We start from the raw sequence: 21899 nt of genomic DNA on the forward strand, positions 1-21899 counted from the left end.
GTTTTGCCCAGGTTTTGCTTCATGAGGCCCCGGGATCAAAACTAGTGTGAGGTAAATACAACTCACATGGCAGTTAATGTGTTAAACCTTTTGAAAATACTGCTAATTAAAAACAACTCAATGAATTTAAAAAATGAAATGAAATAAAATACAAGTCTTCGTCTTTAGACCTTTGCTGGGCCCTCACCGCTGAGCGGATTTTGCTAAAATGGCTTCTTGTAGCATCTCAGCAGCAATAGCAGCTTCAGGGCATGTTCTCTCCTGCCTGGGGACAGCGGGGGACCCTTCATCGCCCTCCCCCAACACTTAACATTCCAGCCATTTAAGCTCCCCGTGGCTCCCTCTGTCTGAAACACCGGCAGGGGAGAAAAGGTAATGCCTTCCTCACCCTTCCCAAGGGTCATAGCTGACATCCCCATGACAAAACACAGATAAATGAGGGAAAAGCATAACAGATTTTTTTTAACCAAAAATTTACAAGACATAGGATCCTTCAGACATGAAGAGCCCAAGACCCAGGGAACACTGTGTATTTTTGTGCTAAGTCTGATGAGATAGGTGGGTAGTTGCAGAGAAACATGATTGGACAAAAATAGGTGTGATCTAATAGTAATAAACTGAGGAGGACTTAGGCAGGCCTGTTTGTTCAGATTCTTTTCTGCATCTCTGTAATACATTCCTTTCCCCACCGCCCCAAGTATGGGACAGGACACCTGTCACATGAGGACCCTCAGTGGGTGGGAAGGGCAGAGGTCAGACAATAACCTTTCTAGGTCATATGGCTTGCTTTGGGGCAGAGGAGTTCCAGTTGCTTTTATGACCTGCCTCAGAGGAGAGAAATTCTAGTTTCTGTGACCTGCCTGGGGAAGAAAGAAGAGAGGGGAAAAGGGGGGTGGAAGAAGACCAAAGAGACCTTGCTTCTGAGCCCCCCCCCAACCTGCATCAGCTCAAAGTATTCAGCATGCCAAGGTGCCATGCTTTGGGGTATTGTGTTCTGAGCCCCAGCACACCCTGCCCTCCACTTTTTGCATTGAGTGCAGTCTGAATCTCTGCCAGCAGCCCTTGCAGCCCCGAAGCTGTGTTTGGCACCTGCACTTCCCCACACTGTAGCTGAATTGTCTATTGATTCCTGGCTCCCGCACTAGCCCATGGCTCCCTGAGGAAAAGGATGGTAGCTTCTCCAGCATCACAGCCCCTTTGTGTACCTAACTCATCATAGGTATTTAAGAAATACTTGAGCTGTCCTTGCCCTTCACTGAGCCTCATAATGTGGTCCATGCACTTTGGCACTGAATAGCATCCTGGGGACAGCATCACAGAACTCACCACCCGGCAGCCTTGTAGTCACAATAGTCACCCTAAGGGCTGAGCCCCATGTAGCCCCAACTGGCTCTTCTGTGTCTTGGCTGTTTTCTCTTTCACCAGTGGCATAAGCTCAGTTCTGCTTTTGCTTCTCATGTAAAAAACGAAGTTCAAAGTCATTAACTAATGAGAGGCTGGGTTTCTTTGGACCTTCAAGGGGTTCACATAATGGTTGCAGAGACGTCAACTTCATCGTCTCCCAGGGAGAGAGAAAACAGATGGAAACCACCTGAGCATTTAACCCCCAGCACACTCTCTTCTTACCAGGACCTTGGCAGTATGAAAGGAGACTTTCTTGGATCACTACTCATTTCATTTTTCCAGGATGAATTGCCAATTTTTTTTTCATTTCCAAGAAAGGAAGTGAATTGTGGTGTGCTTAAGAACTGGAGACCATTCTTCTAAGCAAATGATCGCAAGAATGGAAAAACAAGTACCACATGTACTCACTATTAAATTGGAACTAATCAATCAACACCCATGTGCACACATGGTAGTAAAACTCCACAGAAACCAAGCAGGTGGGAGGGGGAGGAGAGGACGGGTAAATTCATACCTAACAGGTACAATGCACACTATCTTGGTGATGGGCACACTTATAACTTTGATTCAAACTGCACAAAAGCAAACCATGTAACCAAGACATTTGTACCCCGCTAATATTCTAAAATTTTTTTAAAAGTGCATAACAAAAAAATAAAAAAAAGAAATAGAAGGGGCCGGTGCCACAAATGATGGGGGCTGGGTGAACCTCTGATTGCAGCTCTCACCAGCTGGGTGGCCTTAGGGAAGTTATTTAACTTCTCTGGGTCTCAGGTCTCTCAAACATAAATCAGGGATAATGATAATCACACACCACTCAACATTTGGGTGGTTGTGAGGATTCAATGAGAAAAGGCAGGAAAAGGGCCTCCCCTGCCAGCATGGCAATTGTGTGTCACTGACGCTGCTGTCCCCTCCTTAGTCCATGGCAGACATTGCTAATCAATCACAGAAATCCTTACTGATGAGATTGGCGTATGGTGTGCTCCAGAGAGTCATGACTACTCCTCAGTAGACTGAAGCTGGCACTCACGTTGGAGCCCATTTTGCCATCTCAAGCCCAGTACATTAGGCCCTGAGAACTTAGGCAGTGTTACCATTACTAAACAGAAGTGCCATTAGCAATGTGCACAACACAGAATAGCGTAGTTGTCACATCCTGGGGCTCCTGTTTCCTGAAGCTCCTCCAGGACTCTGGACGGCAGCCCCCAGCCCATCATACGGATTCCCACTGGCCACTGGTGCCTGACAGCTGGACTGCTGGCCCCTCATATCTAGTCTTTCAAAAGAGCTTATAAGACTAATGTATTTGATTAAATTTTTTAACTGGGTGGATAACACATTGGCTGTTTGCACGCCAGCTTAGTCCCAGGGCTGACGGGGGCTCATTGATGCTGGCAGCTAATTTCCATTTCAATCAAGTGAGAGGAAGAGGGAGGCAGAGAAAGAGATTGAGAGAAACCAGGACTCGAATGAAAGCTGTGGCATCTAGCGCCACCTAGTGTTATATCGCTGCGACGCACCCATTGCTGACCACGGGCGGGTCATGGACACCCTTCGTCTGCTCTTAATGAGTTTATTTGGGAACATTTTTGTAATCTCAGTCACGTTATATTTTTCATTTATAGTTTATGATTCAACGTGTAAAAACTACAGATACACCCAGTATGGTGAGAGTGATAGTAACATTTCCTTGGCTTTTCTGGGTCACAAAGCCCTGTATACAAAGCATACCTCTTAGTATCCTCACAGCTGTTGGATGCAGATCGGGCAGGTGCCACGCTGGACCCCTGATGTACAGAGGAGATGACTTTTCTGGGTCACACAGGTGGCAGGGCACAGAGCTGGTATTCTAACTCCATGTTCTATCCTCACCCTGCATTTGTCACTTGTCCACCTCTGCTCTCCTCCTGGCCCACCTTGGGGCCTGGCTCACACCTCATCAAGCCCCTGGAAGCATAATTCCCACTCCCTAAGTGCAAGTGCATAATGTGGATCTTACTGAAGGGTTCACAGGAGGGATGGATAAGCAGGTTACCTTGCACCTTGCAGAGGAAAAACCAATGAAACAGTCCTTTAAAAGCTTATGGGTTTTTTTCCCCAGATGTCAGACCCTCCTACTCCACCCTTCCCCATTTCAAGGGCCCCTCCTCACCCTCCATTATCTGTCACTCTGCCTTTGTTACCTGGAGCTGTTCATCTTCTCTCTGTGCTTCTCACCCCTCCTCACACTCATCCTCCTTCTCAGCAAACCCTCCTTAGAAAACAGGCAGGATTTGAGAAGCAAACAATGGAATAACGTTGCCTTTCCCTCCAGCCCAAAGCACTGGAAGACTGAGTTTTCAGGGAGCCTTAATGGCTGAGGACCCAAGTTTCCAATGCAGGGAGACTGAGGTTCTAGTCTTGGCTCCGAAAACTGACTAGCCGTTTGAGCATGAACTTCACTTCCGCTTCCCTTTCCCCTTCTGTAAAAGGGGTTTATTAATAACCATCTCAATGGATTGTTGGAAGAAGTACGTGAGACTGTTGGTGCAAAATGCTTAGCACAATACTGACAGGTTAGCCACAATTCCTCAATAACGTGTCAATTTAGGTGACTTAGACATATCTCCTTCCCACTGACCACCCCATCCCTAAAGAGAGATTCCATTCACATAGACTAAAATGTGAGTAGTGTAGCTCTCCAGAGTTGTGCAGTGTCCAACCTGTGTATCCTTACGTGACAGTCTGCCAGGCTTAGAGAGGTCAAGGAATGCATTCCAGCAAAGAATTAAAGGGTGAGCCAAAGCTAACAAATTGAAGGCAAAAGGATTGCACAAGAGTATTCAGGAAGAGAGAGCAGCAGGTGTGAAAACCCTGTGGTTGGAAGGAGTGTGGTGCACAAAAGACACTCAAGGAGGCTCGTGTGGCCAGACCAGAGAGATCAGAACAGGGGTGCAATGCGAGATGCTGCTGAAGGCAGGAGCCAGAGCACACAGAGCTGTGTAGTTCCCAGGAAGGATTTTGGACTTTAAAAACAAAAAGGAACATTTTGAAAGTGTGTTAGGCAAGGGAGTAATGGGACCAGGTGTGCATTTTGGAAGGGTCAGCTCTGTGGGCAATGGGTATGGGAAGCAAGGATGGAGGAGAAAGGTCCCTGGGAGGCTGTGTCTATTGTCCAGCTGAGGGTCAATGGATTGCATCAGCATGGGAATGACAATAGTGGGCAGGAAGGGAAGACAGCTTTGAGAGCTCTTTAGGAAGTAAAGTCAATAGGACTTGATGAATTCGCTCAGGGGTTAGTAAACATTTCCTGTAAAGGGCCAGATAGTAAACATTTTAGGCTTTGCAGGCCATGCAGGCTCCGACACAACAACTCAACTCTGCTGCTATAACAGGAAAACATCCATAGACAATAGTAAACGTATGGGTGTGACTGTGTCCTTATAAAATTTTAATTTATAAAAGCACCGACAGGGGACCATCCATAGTTTGTGGATCCCTGGATTATTATATACGGTGGAGGAGGGTGGCAAGGAGTGCGAGATGCTGAACTCCCCCACTTCCCATCTGAGTAACCTGGAATAAGCGACTTCACCTCTCAGATCCTGGGTTTCCTTCTCAGCAATATAGGAATAAGAATTCCTCATGTTACTTCAACACATGTCTATAGGTGGGAAGCAGGAAGCAGGACTGATGAACAGATAAATTGCATATCATGAAATGGAATGTTTATTTTTTCAGAATGCCCCAGGTTTCTCAAAAATTTCCCCCCAAATCAAGGGTTGGGCCGGGATTTAGACCGGAGTTCTCATGAAGAGATTCCTCCCATAGAAGGTTAACTCAGCAGTGGTTCTCAATCAAGGGCGATTTTGCCCCCCGGAGGACACTGGATGATGGCTGAGACATTGTGATTGTTACGACTTAGGGGAGAGATGCTCCTGGCGTCTCGTGGGTGCAGGCTCAACACTGGACGATGCACAAGAGAGCCCCCACAGAAAAAAGTGATTTTTTCCCAAATGTCAATAGCTCTGAGGATGAGAGACCCTGATAAATCAGCCTTGTCTGTTGTCCGGAGGGGGAAACAGTTTATTTTTCCTTCTTGGAATATCTCAGCCAGATTTTTTTTTTTCCTCCTTGTCTTCCTCCTTCTCTTCTTTTTCCTCCTCCTCCTCCATTGTTGGCTTTTGGCTGCCAGGCATGCCATCCTCCTTCCTAAAGGCATCCAACTCCCTTTTAAGGAGTTACTTCTCCCCTGTTAGATACCACCAGGGCCTGCCCCTAGTTGTCTGAGGGCTAACTGGTCCTGGGGTGATTAGGGCAGGTTCACAGTGTCCCCAGAGTGTGAGAACCCAATCACGAAAGTGGGGGGGGGGGGTGAGGTTTTAATTAGCTCCTTAAGAAGAGGAACTGATTGATTGAGCCAGGACCTCAAAACTTGGTCATGACATCATTGAAAACAAACAAACAACAAAAACCTACGTGACAGGTGGTGGATCGTATGCTCTGGTGGGCCCCTGTTTCTCCAGCCTCGGGAGCCCGGGCCCTTCCTTTGCCAGCTTTGCCCAAGCCCCCACCCTGAGTGTCAGCGGGAAGCCCAGGCCCCTCCTTTGTTCCCAAAGCACCATTTCCAGAAGACAGTCCTGCTTCCCTGGCATTTGAAGATGACCCAAGGGGATTAATTGCAGCACAGGAAAACCTGAGATTGGAGTCACTTCATCTTTTTCCCTCAACTTTGTATTGTAAAGGATTCCAAACCTACAGAAAGGTTGCAAGAATAGTACAATAGCCAATCGTATACCCTTAACCTAAATTCACTGTGTAATCTTTTTGCCAAGTTTTGCTCTAACATTTTGCCACAATGTTTTACATATGTATATATGTATGAGCATATGCATATAATATATACGTGTGTATATACTTATTTATAATTTTTTTTGAGACAGGGTCTCACTCTGCTACCCTGCGTAGAGTGCAATGGCATCATCAGAGCTCACTGCAGCCTCAAACTCCTGGGCTCTAGGAATCCTCCTGCCTCAGCCTCCCGAGTAGCTGGGACTACAGGCATGCACCACAACACCTGGCTAATTTTTTCTATTTTTTTGTAGAGATGGCGTCTCGCTCTTGCTCAGGCTGGTGTCGAACTCCTGAGCTCAAGCCATCCTCCCTCCTCAGCCTCACAGAGTGCCAGGATTACAGACATGAGCCACCGCACCCAGCCTATTAATAATATTTTTAAAACTGAGCTTTTAAAGGACTTTCTCCTTCATAACCACAATGCAATTAACACAGAAATTTCACACTAATCCAGTACCATTACCTGAGATACAGTTCATATACAAACTTCCCCATTTGTCCCAGTAATGCCCTTTATAGCTGTGGCTTTCCAGTTCAGCATTCAATCAAAGGATCATGCACTGCATTTAGTTGTCATGTCCCTTTGGTTTCCTAAAGAAATATATCGTCTGCCTCCTTCCTCTCTCATGACGCCGTGGAAGCCAAAGAGGTGTATCCCTTGGCGCTCTTTCCAAGAAAGAACTTGCCAGGGAGCTGAGCATCTCCAGCTGTTGGTGCTTTTAGGATCCACAGCAGCTTCCACGCTGAAGCCAGGATCTTCCCTGGCACTCGCCAGTCGGTGAGCAGTGGCCATTTCTTCCCTACGCTTGGACGCTGTGATGGGCAATCTTTGCCCTGGAGCTCCCTGTTGCGTTGGCTGAACTTGGTGTAAGCTCCGCACCGTGGTGCAAAGCTCTCCTGCCCAAGCCTGCTTCCTCCTCCTCTTCTCTGTCGCAGGCTCACTCCCAACAAGCTTCTTGTACTCCTCTCTCAGTCTCTGCTTCTGAGAGGCCCTGATGGACACAGACGTTAACATATTTTAAGAGTCCAGGTCATTTATTTTGCAGAATGACTCTCACTTTTTATTTTTCTGATTGCTTCCTTGTGATTAGATTCAGATTGGACATTCTGGGCAGGAAACGTGCATAGGTGACGAAACTATGTAGATGCTTCTGTGTCCTCCCCAGGGCATCACTTCAGGGGCACAGGATAGCAGTGTGTCCCTTCACTGGTGATGCTGAGTGTAGTCTCGATGGTGAAGGTGGTGTCCGCCAGACCTCGCCATGACATGGGCGCCTCGTTTCCTTTGTGACTGATCATTAACCTGTGGAGTTACACCTCGAGACTGTGATGCATCAACCCTTCCTGCGCTCAGCAGTGACGGAAGGAACTCACAGTTAGGAACCACGTACCAGGAGTGGATGTCAGAAGCTTCCCCCCCAGAGATCATGTCCATCCTCCTCATCCCGCCTAGTCCTCCCAGAGGAGCCCTGCTGCTGAGCCTCCCTAAGTTCTCAGCAAAGGACTTGCTCATCTGCCCAAAGACAGTCCCCTTTTCTGCCACCCCTCCTTTCCAGTCCCCTGGCCCCAACTTCCTTCCTCCTGGGTCTGTAGGAAGATGGGAGGGTAAAGGGGAGGTTGAGTCAAAATACTATCTGAAGAGTGCAACCTGCCTTCAGCAAAAAGCCTTTAAAGAATTCAAAAGCACACTTCCTATTTCAGTTTGAAGGGTCTGCGTGGGGATGAGGCCACTAATTTAGGGTATCCCTATGTAGGTAGGTACCCATCTTATAGCCTAATGACAAAAAAACAAAAACTCACTCTCCCCGAAGGAAAATGCCCATCACCATCATAAAACCACCAAACGCTTAAACATCGGTCTCCAGGCTCAGGCGTGCACTGGCGCCGTGATCCTACCCACTCCCTGCCTCTTCCCTTCTTTACGGCTTCTCCGTAATGAGTCTGAGACTTGTTCATCATCTCGCCCGCTTGCCTCGGTGCTCTCTTTCCAAACAGCCTCCCTCTCCCCCCGCCACTCGGTGGAGCATCCCAGCTGTTCCCCTGACGTCTGTGTCAGCCCAGGCCCATTTCACGTGGGTTCATTTTCATCTTAATCTGATTCCAGGAAGTAGATCATATTTTAAGGAATAACAAAGATGAGTTTGGAACATTCTTTCATAAAACACAGACAACAACAGATATTCAGAAGATTGGCTTTCCGGCCGTGACCTTCAACAAATCATTCTGATTTCCTGCCATATAAAATCCTTTATGATGAAATCTAACAAAGTTCAGTGGAAGAGCTTTGGAGGTAGTATCTGTAAATCAGCAGCTAGCAACTGATACCCCTTACTTAGTTCCCTCTGTGCAAAATGATGCGGGGGGTGGGGGGGAGGGAGGCAGAATGGAGTAGCTGTTAAGATATCACTGGAACTTGAGTTCAAATCCAGGCTTTGACACTTAATAGCATGTCATTTTCACCTGCCTAAGCTTCCGTTCGCTCCCCTGTAAAATGGGAATGCATAATAATATAATGAGGCCTCAATGGAGTCGTATATTTCACATAAGAACACACTTGGAAGAGTGCATGGCACATAAGAGAACAGTAATGTGATTGGTAGGATTGGCATTAGCTCCATTTCACAGATGGGGAAACTGAGAGTTTTAGAGAGCGAATGTAACTTGCTCGTGTTTACTCAACTCCTAAGTGACAGAGCCAGGACTCAAACCTGGGTCTTTCCTACAACCAATCTCTTTACATGCATTCCAGTCACCTCCCACTTCTTAGCTGTGAGGTTAAACCATGTCGCTTCTGAATATTACTGTTTCAGCAGTCCCAGAACACGAATATTAAATGTGAGTATGCCTGCCAAAAGACCATCCCCACCTAAGGCTCCACTGTGGGTCTGTGCACTGGCCACACCCCCATCTCCCCATTTATCAGCTTTTAACCTGATACATTACAGGATGTCACATGGGGTTTCTCCATCCTGCTCTCAAAAACTCATTTAGTCGCCAGGCTCAGTGCCTCACACCTGTAATCCTAGCACTCTGGGAGGCCAAGGCGGGAGGATCGCTTGAGCTCAGGAATTCAAGACCAGTCTGAGCAAGAGCAAGACCCCGTCTCTACTAAAAAAAGAAAAATTAGATGGACATGGTGGCACATGCATAGTCCCAGCTACTCGGGAGGCTGAGGGAGGAGGATCACTTGAGCCCAAGAGTTGGAGGTTGCAGTGAGCTATGACGACGCCACTGCACTCTACCGGGGGCGACAGAGCAAGACTCTGTCTTAAAAACAAACAACAAAAAAATCTCATTTAATCCATCAGAGGAAGGACGCTGTTCATACATGCTGTAGAAAGGTGGGCAGGGCAGAGATTTGACTTTGTTTTCCAGGAAACAAACAATGGAGGCGTCACCCACGCTCTGCAGAGCTGTGGAAAAACTGAAAGTTCTGAAGGCCAATGGCATATCCAAGGGAAGCAGGGACAGAAAAATCAAAAACAACTGTCCCCCAGATGCCTTTTACGCAACCAGCCTGGGCGTCATCACAGAGTGCAAAACAAAGGACATCCACAGAGATGGTGGTGGGGTTTTACCTGGTTTTTATTTTTTCCTAATTTTTTTTTTATTTTTTCCTGATTTTGTACAATGTTCTTAGTTAGTTTCATAACTAGAATACAATCTTAAATGTGGACTTGTATTACAAATGTGTTACCTAGGTAGGGAGACACCTTAGTCAGTGTCAGCAAGGAGTACAAGGACCTAAAGGTGTGGGACGTAGGACAGGTAAGTTTTGATAGAAGAGGAGGAGATCTGTAATACAAAGATCTGGAATATACCATACTTTCTGGAGAAGGAAACTGGGAGAAGTAGGAGAGTTATGGATACCCTAGAATCAAGATTTTTGATAATGATTTTGAGAAAGAGAGAGGAAATTTGGGGGGAGACAGAAGAGAGAGAAAGAGAGAGGAAGGAAGAGAGAGGAGGGGGAGGGGAGGAGGGGGGAGGGGAGGAGAGAGGAGAGGAAAATGGAAAACTCTGGGGATCTCAGGCTTAGGATCAAAAGAAAAGAAATACCCAGAGTTACCATCTATAAAGGGGTCCTTGGTTAAATTAAGGGAAGGACCAGCTTTATAGTCCAAGCTATTTGCATAGCTATAACTATAACACCATTCCCATATCCTGCTCCTCGCAGGGGGCTGATCCTTGCCACCTCCAATTCCCCGGGTGCCCTTGCCTTCTGGCTTCCAAGTGGGTTCAGCCAGTAAGAGGCACGAGCAGGAAACTGGAGTCATGAGAACTAGGAAGCAGCCAGGATATTTCTCCCCCTTTCTCATTCAGCTCGTGGTGGCACCTCCATCTGAAACTGCGTCCCTTCCATGAGTCCAGTTCGTGCCAAGTGGCTCCACCCAGGGCTTCTGACAGCCACCTCTTCCCTTAGTCCCTTCAGCCCTGGAGGTGGCAGAGGCTTCCTCCTTTTGCTAATCTCTAGCTCGCCTTGTCATTTTTTATGTGGCTTTTCTGATCTGCCAACACTTTTGTAACCATTCCCCTTATTAAATTCCCTCTATCGAACTACCTGGCGTGAGCTCTGATTTCCTGCCTAGACCCCACCTGATACAGAGTGTTAAAATAAACTATTAACTTCCATCATTCCAGACTCATAGGTGACTCCATTTAAATCAGCAATTAGACATTTATGTTTTGCCTACCTCAAGAGAATTATTCAAAATTGCTTTATGAACATGATCAACACTATTATTTTATTAAAATTAATATATATGAAGTGTAGAAAAATTAAGAGAGATAACCAAAGCAAAAAATTGTTTAATTGCCCATAATTCAAACATCATGAGATAATATCGCCATTAACAATTTGTTGTATTTGCTTCCAGCTTTTTATATTATTATAGATATATCAACATTTTAAAACATAAGTTGTGTTAAATATAAATTTCTATAGATTTTATAAACATAAATGTTAAAACTTCCCTAGGATCTAATATCTTTACATTTTTTTTAAATGCATTTTCACTCAAAATTATTATTTCATTACCACCTTTCCATGTTAGTAAATAAACATCTGTAGCAACATTAAGTGGTAGCACCAAGACTCAAATGCCTCATTTGCCATTGTCTGGATTGACCATAATATATTCCCCCAATGCCTACTGCTGAACATTTGGGTGTTTTTCACTGTTATGAACACTGCTGTGATAGACATCCTCATGGATGAATCTTTTCATCCTTGCCACATAATTGCCTTGGCTAGAAGTGGAATTGCTAGGGCAAGAAGATATGTATTTTGAAGGTCTGCCATATGTATGTCTAAACTGCCCTCTAGAAATGTTGTAGAGAGAGTGATTTTTAATGCTTTATAAACTTTTTATTGTATTAATATCAGATGATGTTTGTAAAAGTCCTAATCACCAGTTATTACTGCTGGGCTATTATCATTGTAATTAAACAAAATTGCAATTATAAAATAAAATTATATTTGTATTATAATTATATTTATATTTATGACATTTATATTATAATTATACAATTATCATTATAATTTAACAAAAATGGTGTCCGAGAACCCACTGAAATACTGGCATAGTTGTGGGGCTTGGAAGATGCATCTGGTCCTGCTAAAGTATTATGTCAAGTTGAGGACACAGCTTTGGCTTTGCTACCATAAGTTGTTAAGCACCAATGCCAGCCAATACAAATTCACTCTTACAAAATGATGTGAATCCTTAGTACACGGACAACTATTACGTGACATTTGAAGATAAAAGGCTTGAAAGTTGGACATTATCATAGTTTTTTCGTGAGGAAGGTGAAACTTAAGATGTTTAAGAGAATGGTAGATGCTTTAGAGAGGGTTTCCATCATGTATTTTCAAATTATCTGGCAGGAAAATTTTTATATGCTCATTTATCTATTGTTCATAAATATTTAGTTCACAACATCTTTTAGGAAAGTTACTTTGGTCCTGCAAGAAAGATATAATGAGGTGCTCAAAAAAAAAAGTAGGATTAGAAAGAGAGGCAGCCTTAACTTCAAAAGGCCTAACTAGGGCACTGGTATGAAGAGGGATGTGACTAGAGGCTGGGTGTGTGAGAAAAGCAAATGTCCATTATACAAAAGTTTGAGAAAGTGCTCCTGGGATTCCTTACCTGCCTCCTTGGAGATCTGTCTCTTCACCCACTTCACCCATCCCTCAAGATGAAAGCTGATGAGTTTGCCATCAATTTTCAGCCAAGAAGCCAGGTGTGGTGGCTTACACCTATAATCCCAGAACTTTGGGAGGCCAAGGCAGGAGAATTGCTAATTTCAAGACAGGATAATCCAGATAATATTCTGATTATGGTTTCTCCATGCTGGGAGCTGAGAAAAATGGCCATTACATTAAAATGTAGTTAAATTAACTATCTTTAATAGTTATGTTGACCTGGTATCAACCTCTGAGTAATGTGAGGTTTCCTCTATGTCTAGTCAAGGCAAATGACTAGAGGAAAGGAAAAGAAAAGCCCATGAACAGTTGTCTGCATAATTCACTAGTAAAATCCTGTTATTGGGAAAGGAATGGGGAAAAAGTAAATTTTCATTTTTATATTGATCACATTCAGCTCTGCAAATCAGCTGCTAATGCCACCAATAATTATTTTTAATGCTTAATATTTCTTACTTTAATCCTACTAATAGTAGCTTCCATTTATCAAATGCTTGCTATGAATGAGGAATTTGGCAGTTAATTTAATCTTCACAACAGAGTAGGAATGATTCTCCCATTCTAGTGAAGAAATTGAGGCTCAGAGAGGATGAGGAATTTGTCCAAGGTCACACAGCTGGTCACCAGGCAGAACCAGGATCAGAGGTCAGGTCCACCTGTCTCCAAAGCCCTTGATATGTCCACCATGCCACACAGCCCCCTCTTTGGTGTTGAGATGGACTCTGTGCTTCCCAGGATACCCAAAACCTGGGTAGACATCTGAGATGAACACATGAGCCTCTTGTAGCCTGGCTCCATTTGTAACAGTTGCAGTAACACTCCTTTTACTATCACCTCTTGTCTTCTCAGCAGGTACCCGACAAACCAATGAAGAGCATCAAGTATATGGACAAGGAAATAACAAACCTCAAAAAAGACTTTATACGAAGCCGGTGAGTGATCCCAGCAGGGAATGACCCATAGACAACCCAATGGAATGAGCAGACTATGGGATGGTGCCTACAAGTCCTTGCCAAGTCCCAGTGTCCCCCAACCCTAAACATCAAGCAGAAGAGTTACAGGAGGGTAACCTTGTAAGAGGTGGAGGCCAGGATCCTTTCTTGGCTGGACTTCCAGGGAGTACCTGTGCTGGCCCTTTCTTCGCACTGTTGCCCGTGCCAGCCTCCAGCCTAGAATTCCCTCTGCTTTCCTTCCTGGACCTGAATCCAACTCAAGAAAGTCCCCCACATGCTCCAGAAAATCTTCCCTTTTTACTCCAGGCCCACACAATGACATTGAAGAGTCAGATAGACTCATTCTCACATACTGGCCCTGTTACCCTCCAGGTGACACCGAAGGAATTATTTAAACTCCCCAGGTCTCTGTTTCCCTGTCTGTAAAATGAGAGTAATATGAGGTTGTTAGAAGAACCAAGAGAAATTATGCATAGAAAGTGCCCCTCGTATGGCCTTGAACACTATTCAAGTGCTATTCCTATCTCCCCCCAATCCCATTCCTCACTCTCTGCTGGTGGGAGCAAATCGGGGACCATATGTTATTTGTGTCTGTATAGTGAGATGGGATTTTTTCCCCTCACCCCTTAACTCCTTCCTGGGACCTGGAACATTCCAAAATGGGGCTTTTGGCAAAACAACTGAAAGCTGAGTAAGAGATGGAGACTCTTAGCACAAAACACACAAGAGATGTACTGAGAGGAGTCATCTAGATAGCGGGGAAGGTCTGTTTGTCTTGGACGTCTCCCACTCTGAGCCAGACCACAGGGAGAGACAAAGTGAGTGTCTCCCTCCCTCCAGTTCCATCACCCGAAAGATCCCCTCCCCTACTGCCACCGGGATCTCCACCCTGCCCTGTCCCACGGCACCACTTGACAGAACTGATGACTGAGCCGAAGAGGAGGCGTGGAAGGTGGGGAGAAGGAAAGGAGTTAAATGACCCAAGGATGGGGTCAAGAGAGGGCCCCAGAGGGGCCCACTGACTGCAAGGGGTGGCTGTGTCAGCTAGCAGAGGGTCTCTGGACAGACATTGTCTATTGGAAACATAACATAAGCTTTGAATGTAATTTCAGTTTTAGTTTTTCGTGTAGCCACGCTTAAAACAGTAAAAAGAAACAGGTGAATGTAATTTTACTAATATATTTTATTTAACTCAACATATCCAAAATATTATCACTCAACATATAATCCATATAAAAAAGTATTAATGAGATGCTTTACATTCTGTTTTTCATACATGATGAAAAGTGATGAAATGATAAAAAAATGAATGATGAAAGATCTGGGGTGTATTTCATACTTAGAGCACATATCAACATGGACCAACCACATTTCAAGTGCCCAATAGTTGTTATGGACTAAATTGTGTCCACCCCCTACCCACCCACAAAAATCCATACGTTGAATCCCTAACTCCCAATGTTTGGAGGCCACTAAAGAAGTAATTAAAGGGAGGGAGATTTCCTGGCGATTTCCTAGCTCATAAAGCCCAGAGAAATCAGGAGGAAATGTGGCACTTTTACCATCCCACCCTATTTCTTAGGCTGCCTTATGGGTTAATGATTTTTAATTAATAATGTTAATGACATTCATATTTGGGATATGGTTTGTGTCTGGGCTGGTATAGGTAAGCTTTTCTCCCAAGTTTTTTGGAAACAAGAAGGGATGAAACTAATAATTGAAGTGAAACAATTAGCTTCAAGGTGACAGATGTGTGACACTTGTAACCCCACTCCTCTCTCCTGTGCCTGTGGCAGACATCACTAATGGATCACAGCATTTTTTTTTCATTTAAGCCCAGATTTAGTCTCAAAAATTTTCTCAGTCCAGCACTCTAGGCAGCTGCCTCCATCGATTAGAAGTGTTACATGGCATTTGATTTATTTAATTAGAATACTCAAAAGGAAATTTTGGTCTCTACAATGGCATCTTAGATAACTCAAATTGAGGATTGCAGTGTAAGAGACCAGCAGGAGGAACAGACCTCACCCAAACCCCTTTCTGAATAAGGCAGGCTTTAGTCAGTGAATTTAAATGGTTGGAAAAATTATTGTTGACCTCAGACATTAACTGACTATTCTCAATAACTTCTGTGTCTCATGATGCAACACCCAGGACACCCCAATCCATAGCCTGTGTCCCAGAGCTTCCTTTAGAAGTCCTTCCCACTGCCCCCTCCCGTAGACTTAAGATCTTTCCTCGAAGCCCCAGAATTGCTTAAGATCATGGATTTATATGCTGGTCAATCCTTAGATGCAGACATAGTTAAAGCTTCTGAATTGCAGCTTGTGAATCATTCAAAGAAGACCTTTTTCCCTCCCACGTCACATCTCCCCCACAGCCTGCAGCCAGCAAATGGTCATTAATGAGTCCCTGCTATGTTCCATAAGGACAGACACTTCCTTGGCCTCATGTCCTTAGCCCAGAACTGGTAAATACAGCCACACACCCGAAGGGTAGGTCACTGCTATGGGCTGGAGGAACCTGGCTCAAGTTAATTGCATTTTTATCATCTTGGATGAGACCCAGAGGCCCTACCCATCTTTCTCTGTTTCTGATGTCTTCAAGTGTCTTTGACACCTCTAGTTAACCACAGTTCCAGGGCAAGTTTTCATCTCGGCTTTTCTTGCACCCTCTCCACTGAGGGTAAATTTCTTTTTTATTCCTTTCCTTGTGGCTAGGGCTGCCTTGGAAGATCCCACATTAAAAAGAAAAGAAAAGAAAGAACTAAACTAGAAGCATCAAAATATCTTGAATGCTTTAATCTTTTGTTACATGAAGATTTGCCAAAAACTCTGTTTTACAAAATTCCTTCCCAGATAAGAAGCTCAGTTTTATAGCCAGGCCTGGAGGGCTCACATAATATAGTTGAAAGTCTGCTCACTTTGGAATTAGCTATGGGTTCAAATCCCAACTCTACCAGTTATTAGCCAGGTGGCCATAAACAAATCAATTCACTTCTCTAGACCTCAGTGTCTTTATCTATGGTATGGGATATAGGGAAAACAAGATCTATGCCACACTGTTGTTGGGAATTTTGAGAAGAGATATGGGTAAGGAATGTAGGAGTAAGCAATAAAAGGTAGTTGTCGCTGTTTTTATGCTGGTTGTTGTGAAAGTATCTGAAACTATTCATGGGCGGCAACAAAGAGCCTGAGCTATGGAGACATGAGACCCAGCCCTGTCTTTTGTCAGCTGAGTGACCTTGGGCTCGTCATTTCACCTCTCTTAGCTCCAGTTTCTCCTCTTGGGATGGGACCAATGCCATCTTTCAGAGACTTTTGTGTATATGTGAAGACAGAATAAGACAACATACGTAAAGTCCCCTGTTCTGCTTCGGTTCCCTCCCTGGATCCTTTAATACTTTTCCACGGCTTCCTTAACATGTATAATTTTGTAGTTTTATTTAGTTATTTGAATAATGTTCACCTCCTACATTAGACTTGAGGCTCCATAAGAACAGAGGCCACATCTGTTTTTTGCTTACAAATATGGCCAGGCACGGTGGCTCATGCCTGTAATCCTAACATTCTGGGAGGCTGAGGCAGGAGGATTGCTTGAGGCCAGGCGTTCAAGACCAGCCTGGGCAAGAGCAAGGCCCTGTCTCTACGAAAAATGGAAAAATTAGCTGGGTGTGGTGGCATGTGCCTGTAGTCCCAGCTACTTGGGAGGCTGAGACAGGAGGATCACTTGAGCCCAGGAGTTTGAGGTTGTAGTGAGCTATGATGATGCCACTTCACTCTAACCAGGATGACAGAGTGAGACCCTGTATCAAAAACAAACAAAACAAAACAAATATATCACTAGTGTCTAGCACAGTGTCTGGACATGTTTGGTGCTTGATAAGTATTTGTTTAATGAATGAATGAATGCTTTAAGCATTCTATTTGAGTTTTTTGGAATCAGGCTAAGGGGAGAAGAGGGACAGAAGATGACTAGATGCAGCCCCAAAAAGAACAGATGTCTGGGCGGAGTCGGAAGGGAACCTGGCTCAGAACAGAAAGCACAGGCCTGACTTCTGTCTCATGAGCCTGTGCAGGCTTTGAGCCAGACTGCTTGGGTTCAAAACCTGGCTCCACCTCTTACAAGCTACATGGCAGTGAGCAAGCTGCCTAATTTTTCTGATCTCCAAAGTGGGGATTGCAAAACTACTTTCTCTCTCTCCCAGGGCTGTAGTGAGAATTAAGTGAAGTAATACAGGCAAAGCACTTAGAACAATGCCTGACACATGGTTAGTGCTTGATAAATGGTAGCTATGTATATTACATCGTGCATGATCCCTGAGTGACTGTGACTATTTACAATATGATGATGATCCCATGAGTTTCTTCCTGTCCCCAGTCTGAGGCAAAGCTCAGCATCAGATCTAGCTTCTCCATCCCGCATTCTGAACCTTGGAGGTCCATGTTTTAGGGACATCTGGCACAAACACGGTAGGGGGAGGGAAAAAATCAGGATGTCCATAAGTGGAGGCTGCGCAAATGCAGCTGTTAGTACCGGATTTCCATATTAACTTTAAATCTCTTCCTACTGAGATTGCTGAACAGGCCATTACTCTAATGGATGGAACTACAGCCTGCACAGTGACGCACTGGGCCACCACTTAGCCTGAACACTACACACAAGTCCTATAATTTTTTGAACTTTTTATTGAAATAGAACATAATACAGGAACACACACAAATCATTAATCATACAGCCCAATTAAGTTTCATAAAATAAACACCTGTGTAACCCGCATTCAAGAAAAGGGACATTATTGCTAAAGCCTCCAAGGAAACCTCCTCGTGTTTCCTGCCAGCCACTAACACCCCTAAGAAAATCACCGTCCTGACTCCTAACACTTAGGTTCATTTCTCTTGTTTTAAACTTTAAATAAATGAATTTGTGCAGTTGACACTCTGTTTCTTTCACTCAATATTATGTATCTAAGATTTATCCATATTGTCTCATTTACTTGTTCTCGCTCAGTTTCTGTGCAGTATTCGTTGTGTGAAGATAGCGCAACTTACTCATTCTAGTACTGATGGACATTTGGGTTGTTTACACTTGGAGGCTATTATGAATGAAGCTGGTATGAACATTCTTATACCTTTTCCCTTTTGCTGAACATATGTACACATTTCGATTTGAATATGCCTAGAAGTGGAATTACCGGCTCATAGAGTTTGCATATGCTCAGCTTTAGTAGATACTGCCAGTTTCGCAAGCCCAATATATTTTTTTAATTTTTAAATATACAAATAATATAATCTAGAAAAACTAAACAATATAGACAAATAGATATAAATAAGTAATAAGATCATCCACAATTACCCCACACAGGAATAACCCGTATTTTGGCACATCAACTTTCAATAATTTCCTATTTGTTCATGTACACGTGTATTTTTTTTACAAAAACAAGAACCATTCTGCATATACTGCTTACTTTTTTATTTAGCAAAAAATTATGAACATCTTTTACAACCTCAATAAATATACATACACAACTTTATCTTTTTAATGTATTAGCAGGAAAATGTTCAAATATCTGCAAAGGCAGATATAATAATGTAATAAACTGCTACATAGCCATTATTCAAATCAGTGACTATCAACTCATAGCCAATCTTGTTTCATTTATACATCATCCTCTCTCCCATTATTTTGAAGCATTATATCATTTTATCTGTAATATTTAAACAACTATTTAGAGAAGATAAGGACTCTTTAAAACTATAACCACAATAATATCATTATATCAAAAATAATTCTTTAATATCAAATATCCATGCAAACATAATAACCATCTTAATGGCTGCCTAATATTCCATTGTAAAAATGTAGCATAATTTATCTAACCAATTTTTTTCTCATTTTAAATCTGTCCTCCTGTCACATAAACAATTCTAAGATGGACATCTTCATAGTTACATCATTATTGGCAGCTTTAACGTTCTCCACCCTTAACTGACGTCCTCTAAATTTACACGGTACCGCAGTTGCTAAAAAGTAACTGATGACTCATAAATACTTGAAACAAAATGACCTTTTCTCATAACAAATGAAAGGAAAACCAGACATAGGATCTAAAAGGTTGAAAACACTTTAGACATGACTTTCTGCCCTTTCCACTTCAGCACAATCATCATCAACAAATAAACAGTTTATGGAAAGCATAATGAAAACAGAAAATGTTCATGAAAGAAAATCCCCCTGAATTTATTGGCAGTGTCCCGCTGAGCCACAGACAGAGCCAGCCTGAATCAGGAGTATCACTTTCCATCCCCAGGATTCTTCACGTAAAGTCTTTGTGCTACTCAGTATCATCCTGAGCTCAGCATTTTCTTTGATGCCAGCACCACCACTAATGATTGTTCTAACAGTTTTCACTCAGATGAGCCCATTGCCAATGACTATAATTCATTTTCCTTTTTCAATGGAGGTGAAGACTTCTATTTTTCCTGAAAATACTGTAGTCTTTGACTACTTCTTTGTCCGGGTATTCCCTGTAATATTAACTGACATTTTGCAGTCATGATTTCCCTTAAAAGTAAAACACAATAAAACTATATTTAAAAACACAAGCTCACCAAGCTAACCTCAGATCACCTGTACAAGTGCTTAGGATTTGCTAGAGGGGAAATCATCCTGCAGCCCACTGTGAGGGAAGGGACACGTCTGTCATTTATCCAACCCACGACCCATGAGAGTACAAAGTAATAATAATAATAAAATAGCAGGCAGTTTAAACCCTGTGATTCCAAAATTAATGCTTGTAAATATATTTCAACAGGTATTAATTTCCTCACAGCTCTATTCTAAAAGCACATAAGAACAAGAATCATCTTTAAAACCCAGCTTTCCAATCACCTACCCTTCATTTGATCTAATATATTCATAGGCAGTATAATAAATCATGGCTTTCGGAAACAGCCTGAATCCTGGCTCCACCACCTACTAGCTGTTTGAATATGGGCAAGTTCACTCATCTCTGAGTCTCATGCACTCATCCATAAAATTGGGGTAATAAAACCTACCTCACAGGATTGTTGTGAATAAATGAGTTAATATGCATGTACCTGGCAGGTGAATGGCATAAGTGCTAAACACACACACACAAGAACAGCCAATGATGGCTGGCGTATATACCTCACCCCAGCTGTTGGCCATGCTACTGGGATTCTGTCCACTCTCTATGTGAGATTTTCTTTTCATCTGTTCAAGGATCCAAAGTTGTCTCTTTGCTGTCTGATTGGAAAATCAGATACCAGAGAGCATACAGGTAAGAAGTTTAAGGGGCCATAGTTTGTTCTTTGCCTTGAGAGACAAAGAGCTAGATACTTTTCGGACACTGTTTTTAAGATAACGTGAGTTAGTACGTGGAGAGCATTTAGAATGGACTCAGCACAGTAGGAGTTGCCTCTTGTCACTACCAGGGTTCTCTTTATTGCTTTTACTTTCATTGGAAGCAGAGTCAACAGTGTAAACTGATGGGAAGAAAAAAGGCTGATTAAGAGTTGAACCAACCTGTTTCCTTTCTCCCATCGCTGGGGAAAAAACGAGCAAGTAGATACATGATAAGGACCATTTCTTTTGTAACATAAACTGCGCTACAAATCCAAGCCTCACCTCTTTTATTTTTCCAGTTAGCTATATGAGCCATCACATGAATTATTCACAGGAAGTCTAGTATCTCCCTCTAGGAGCTTCATGGTCCCCTTGAATTGTCTAAAATCAGCGGTTTATTGGTTACCTCCCACACCCAGGTGGGGAGAAAGTTGGTGCTGCGTGCTGTACAGCCATTGCCTCTCACAGCCACAAGGTGTCGCTGTGGAGAACACGTCCGCCAAGGCCTTACAGGCCCCGCTGGCCACTCTTCACTGACATCTCGCTGATCCACGCTGTCTCAGAACCCAGGTGTTTGTTTGATCAGAGATCTTCCCCCAGACAATCGGGCTACCTGCGCAAGGGAGGTTACCTTTAGGGGCTCCAAGATGCCCTATCCCTGCTCAGTCTGAGGGAAGCTGCTCTAATGTCTAACCAAAGAGGTTTTTCTGGCCCTTTTTTGCTGAAAAACTAGCAGGAAGAGTACAATGGCTTTGTTTTTGTTGTTGTTGTTATTGTTTTTTTCTATTGAGGTGTCCAGATATATTACATTACATAAAGCATTTCCACAGATGAACAACGATGTAGAGGGAAATGTTTCTCCAAGTGAAAATACCCTCAACCTTACCATAGCTGCACCTTACCCTACCACTGGATTTGGAGGGCCCCTTAAAAATCTGCCTGAACTTTATCTTCCTTAAATTTCCCATGAAAATCAGAACAAAGTCAGCAGGACAGTTTTTTCCTTCCTTGAGCTAAAAGAAAAAAAAAAAAAATGCAAAACAGCCAAATCAAACAGCCTGCACCAAGCGTCGAGAATGATGCTTCCGCAAATTCCCTTAGGTTGCTTCTGAGGCCAAGGTAGTGGGTCA

At 43.5% G+C, this 21899-nt stretch overlaps 1 protein-coding gene across 1 annotated transcript in view; it reads left to right on the forward strand.

The window, feature by feature from the left end:
• The window catches only part of CCDC60 (coiled-coil domain containing 60), a 148925-nt gene that overhangs the window by 57849 nt on the left and 69177 nt on the right, over positions 1-21899 (forward strand). The window contains exon 2 of the mRNA XM_069497506.1: positions 13298-13377. Coding sequence (XP_069353607.1) covers positions 13298-13377 — 80 coding nt within the window. The remainder of the gene's footprint in view (positions 1-13297; positions 13378-21899) is intronic.

Source organism: Eulemur rufifrons, chromosome 21, assembly GCF_041146395.1.
Source record: "Eulemur rufifrons isolate Redbay chromosome 21, OSU_ERuf_1, whole genome shotgun sequence".
NCBI classification, from domain to species: Eukaryota; Metazoa; Chordata; class Mammalia; order Primates; family Lemuridae; genus Eulemur; species Eulemur rufifrons.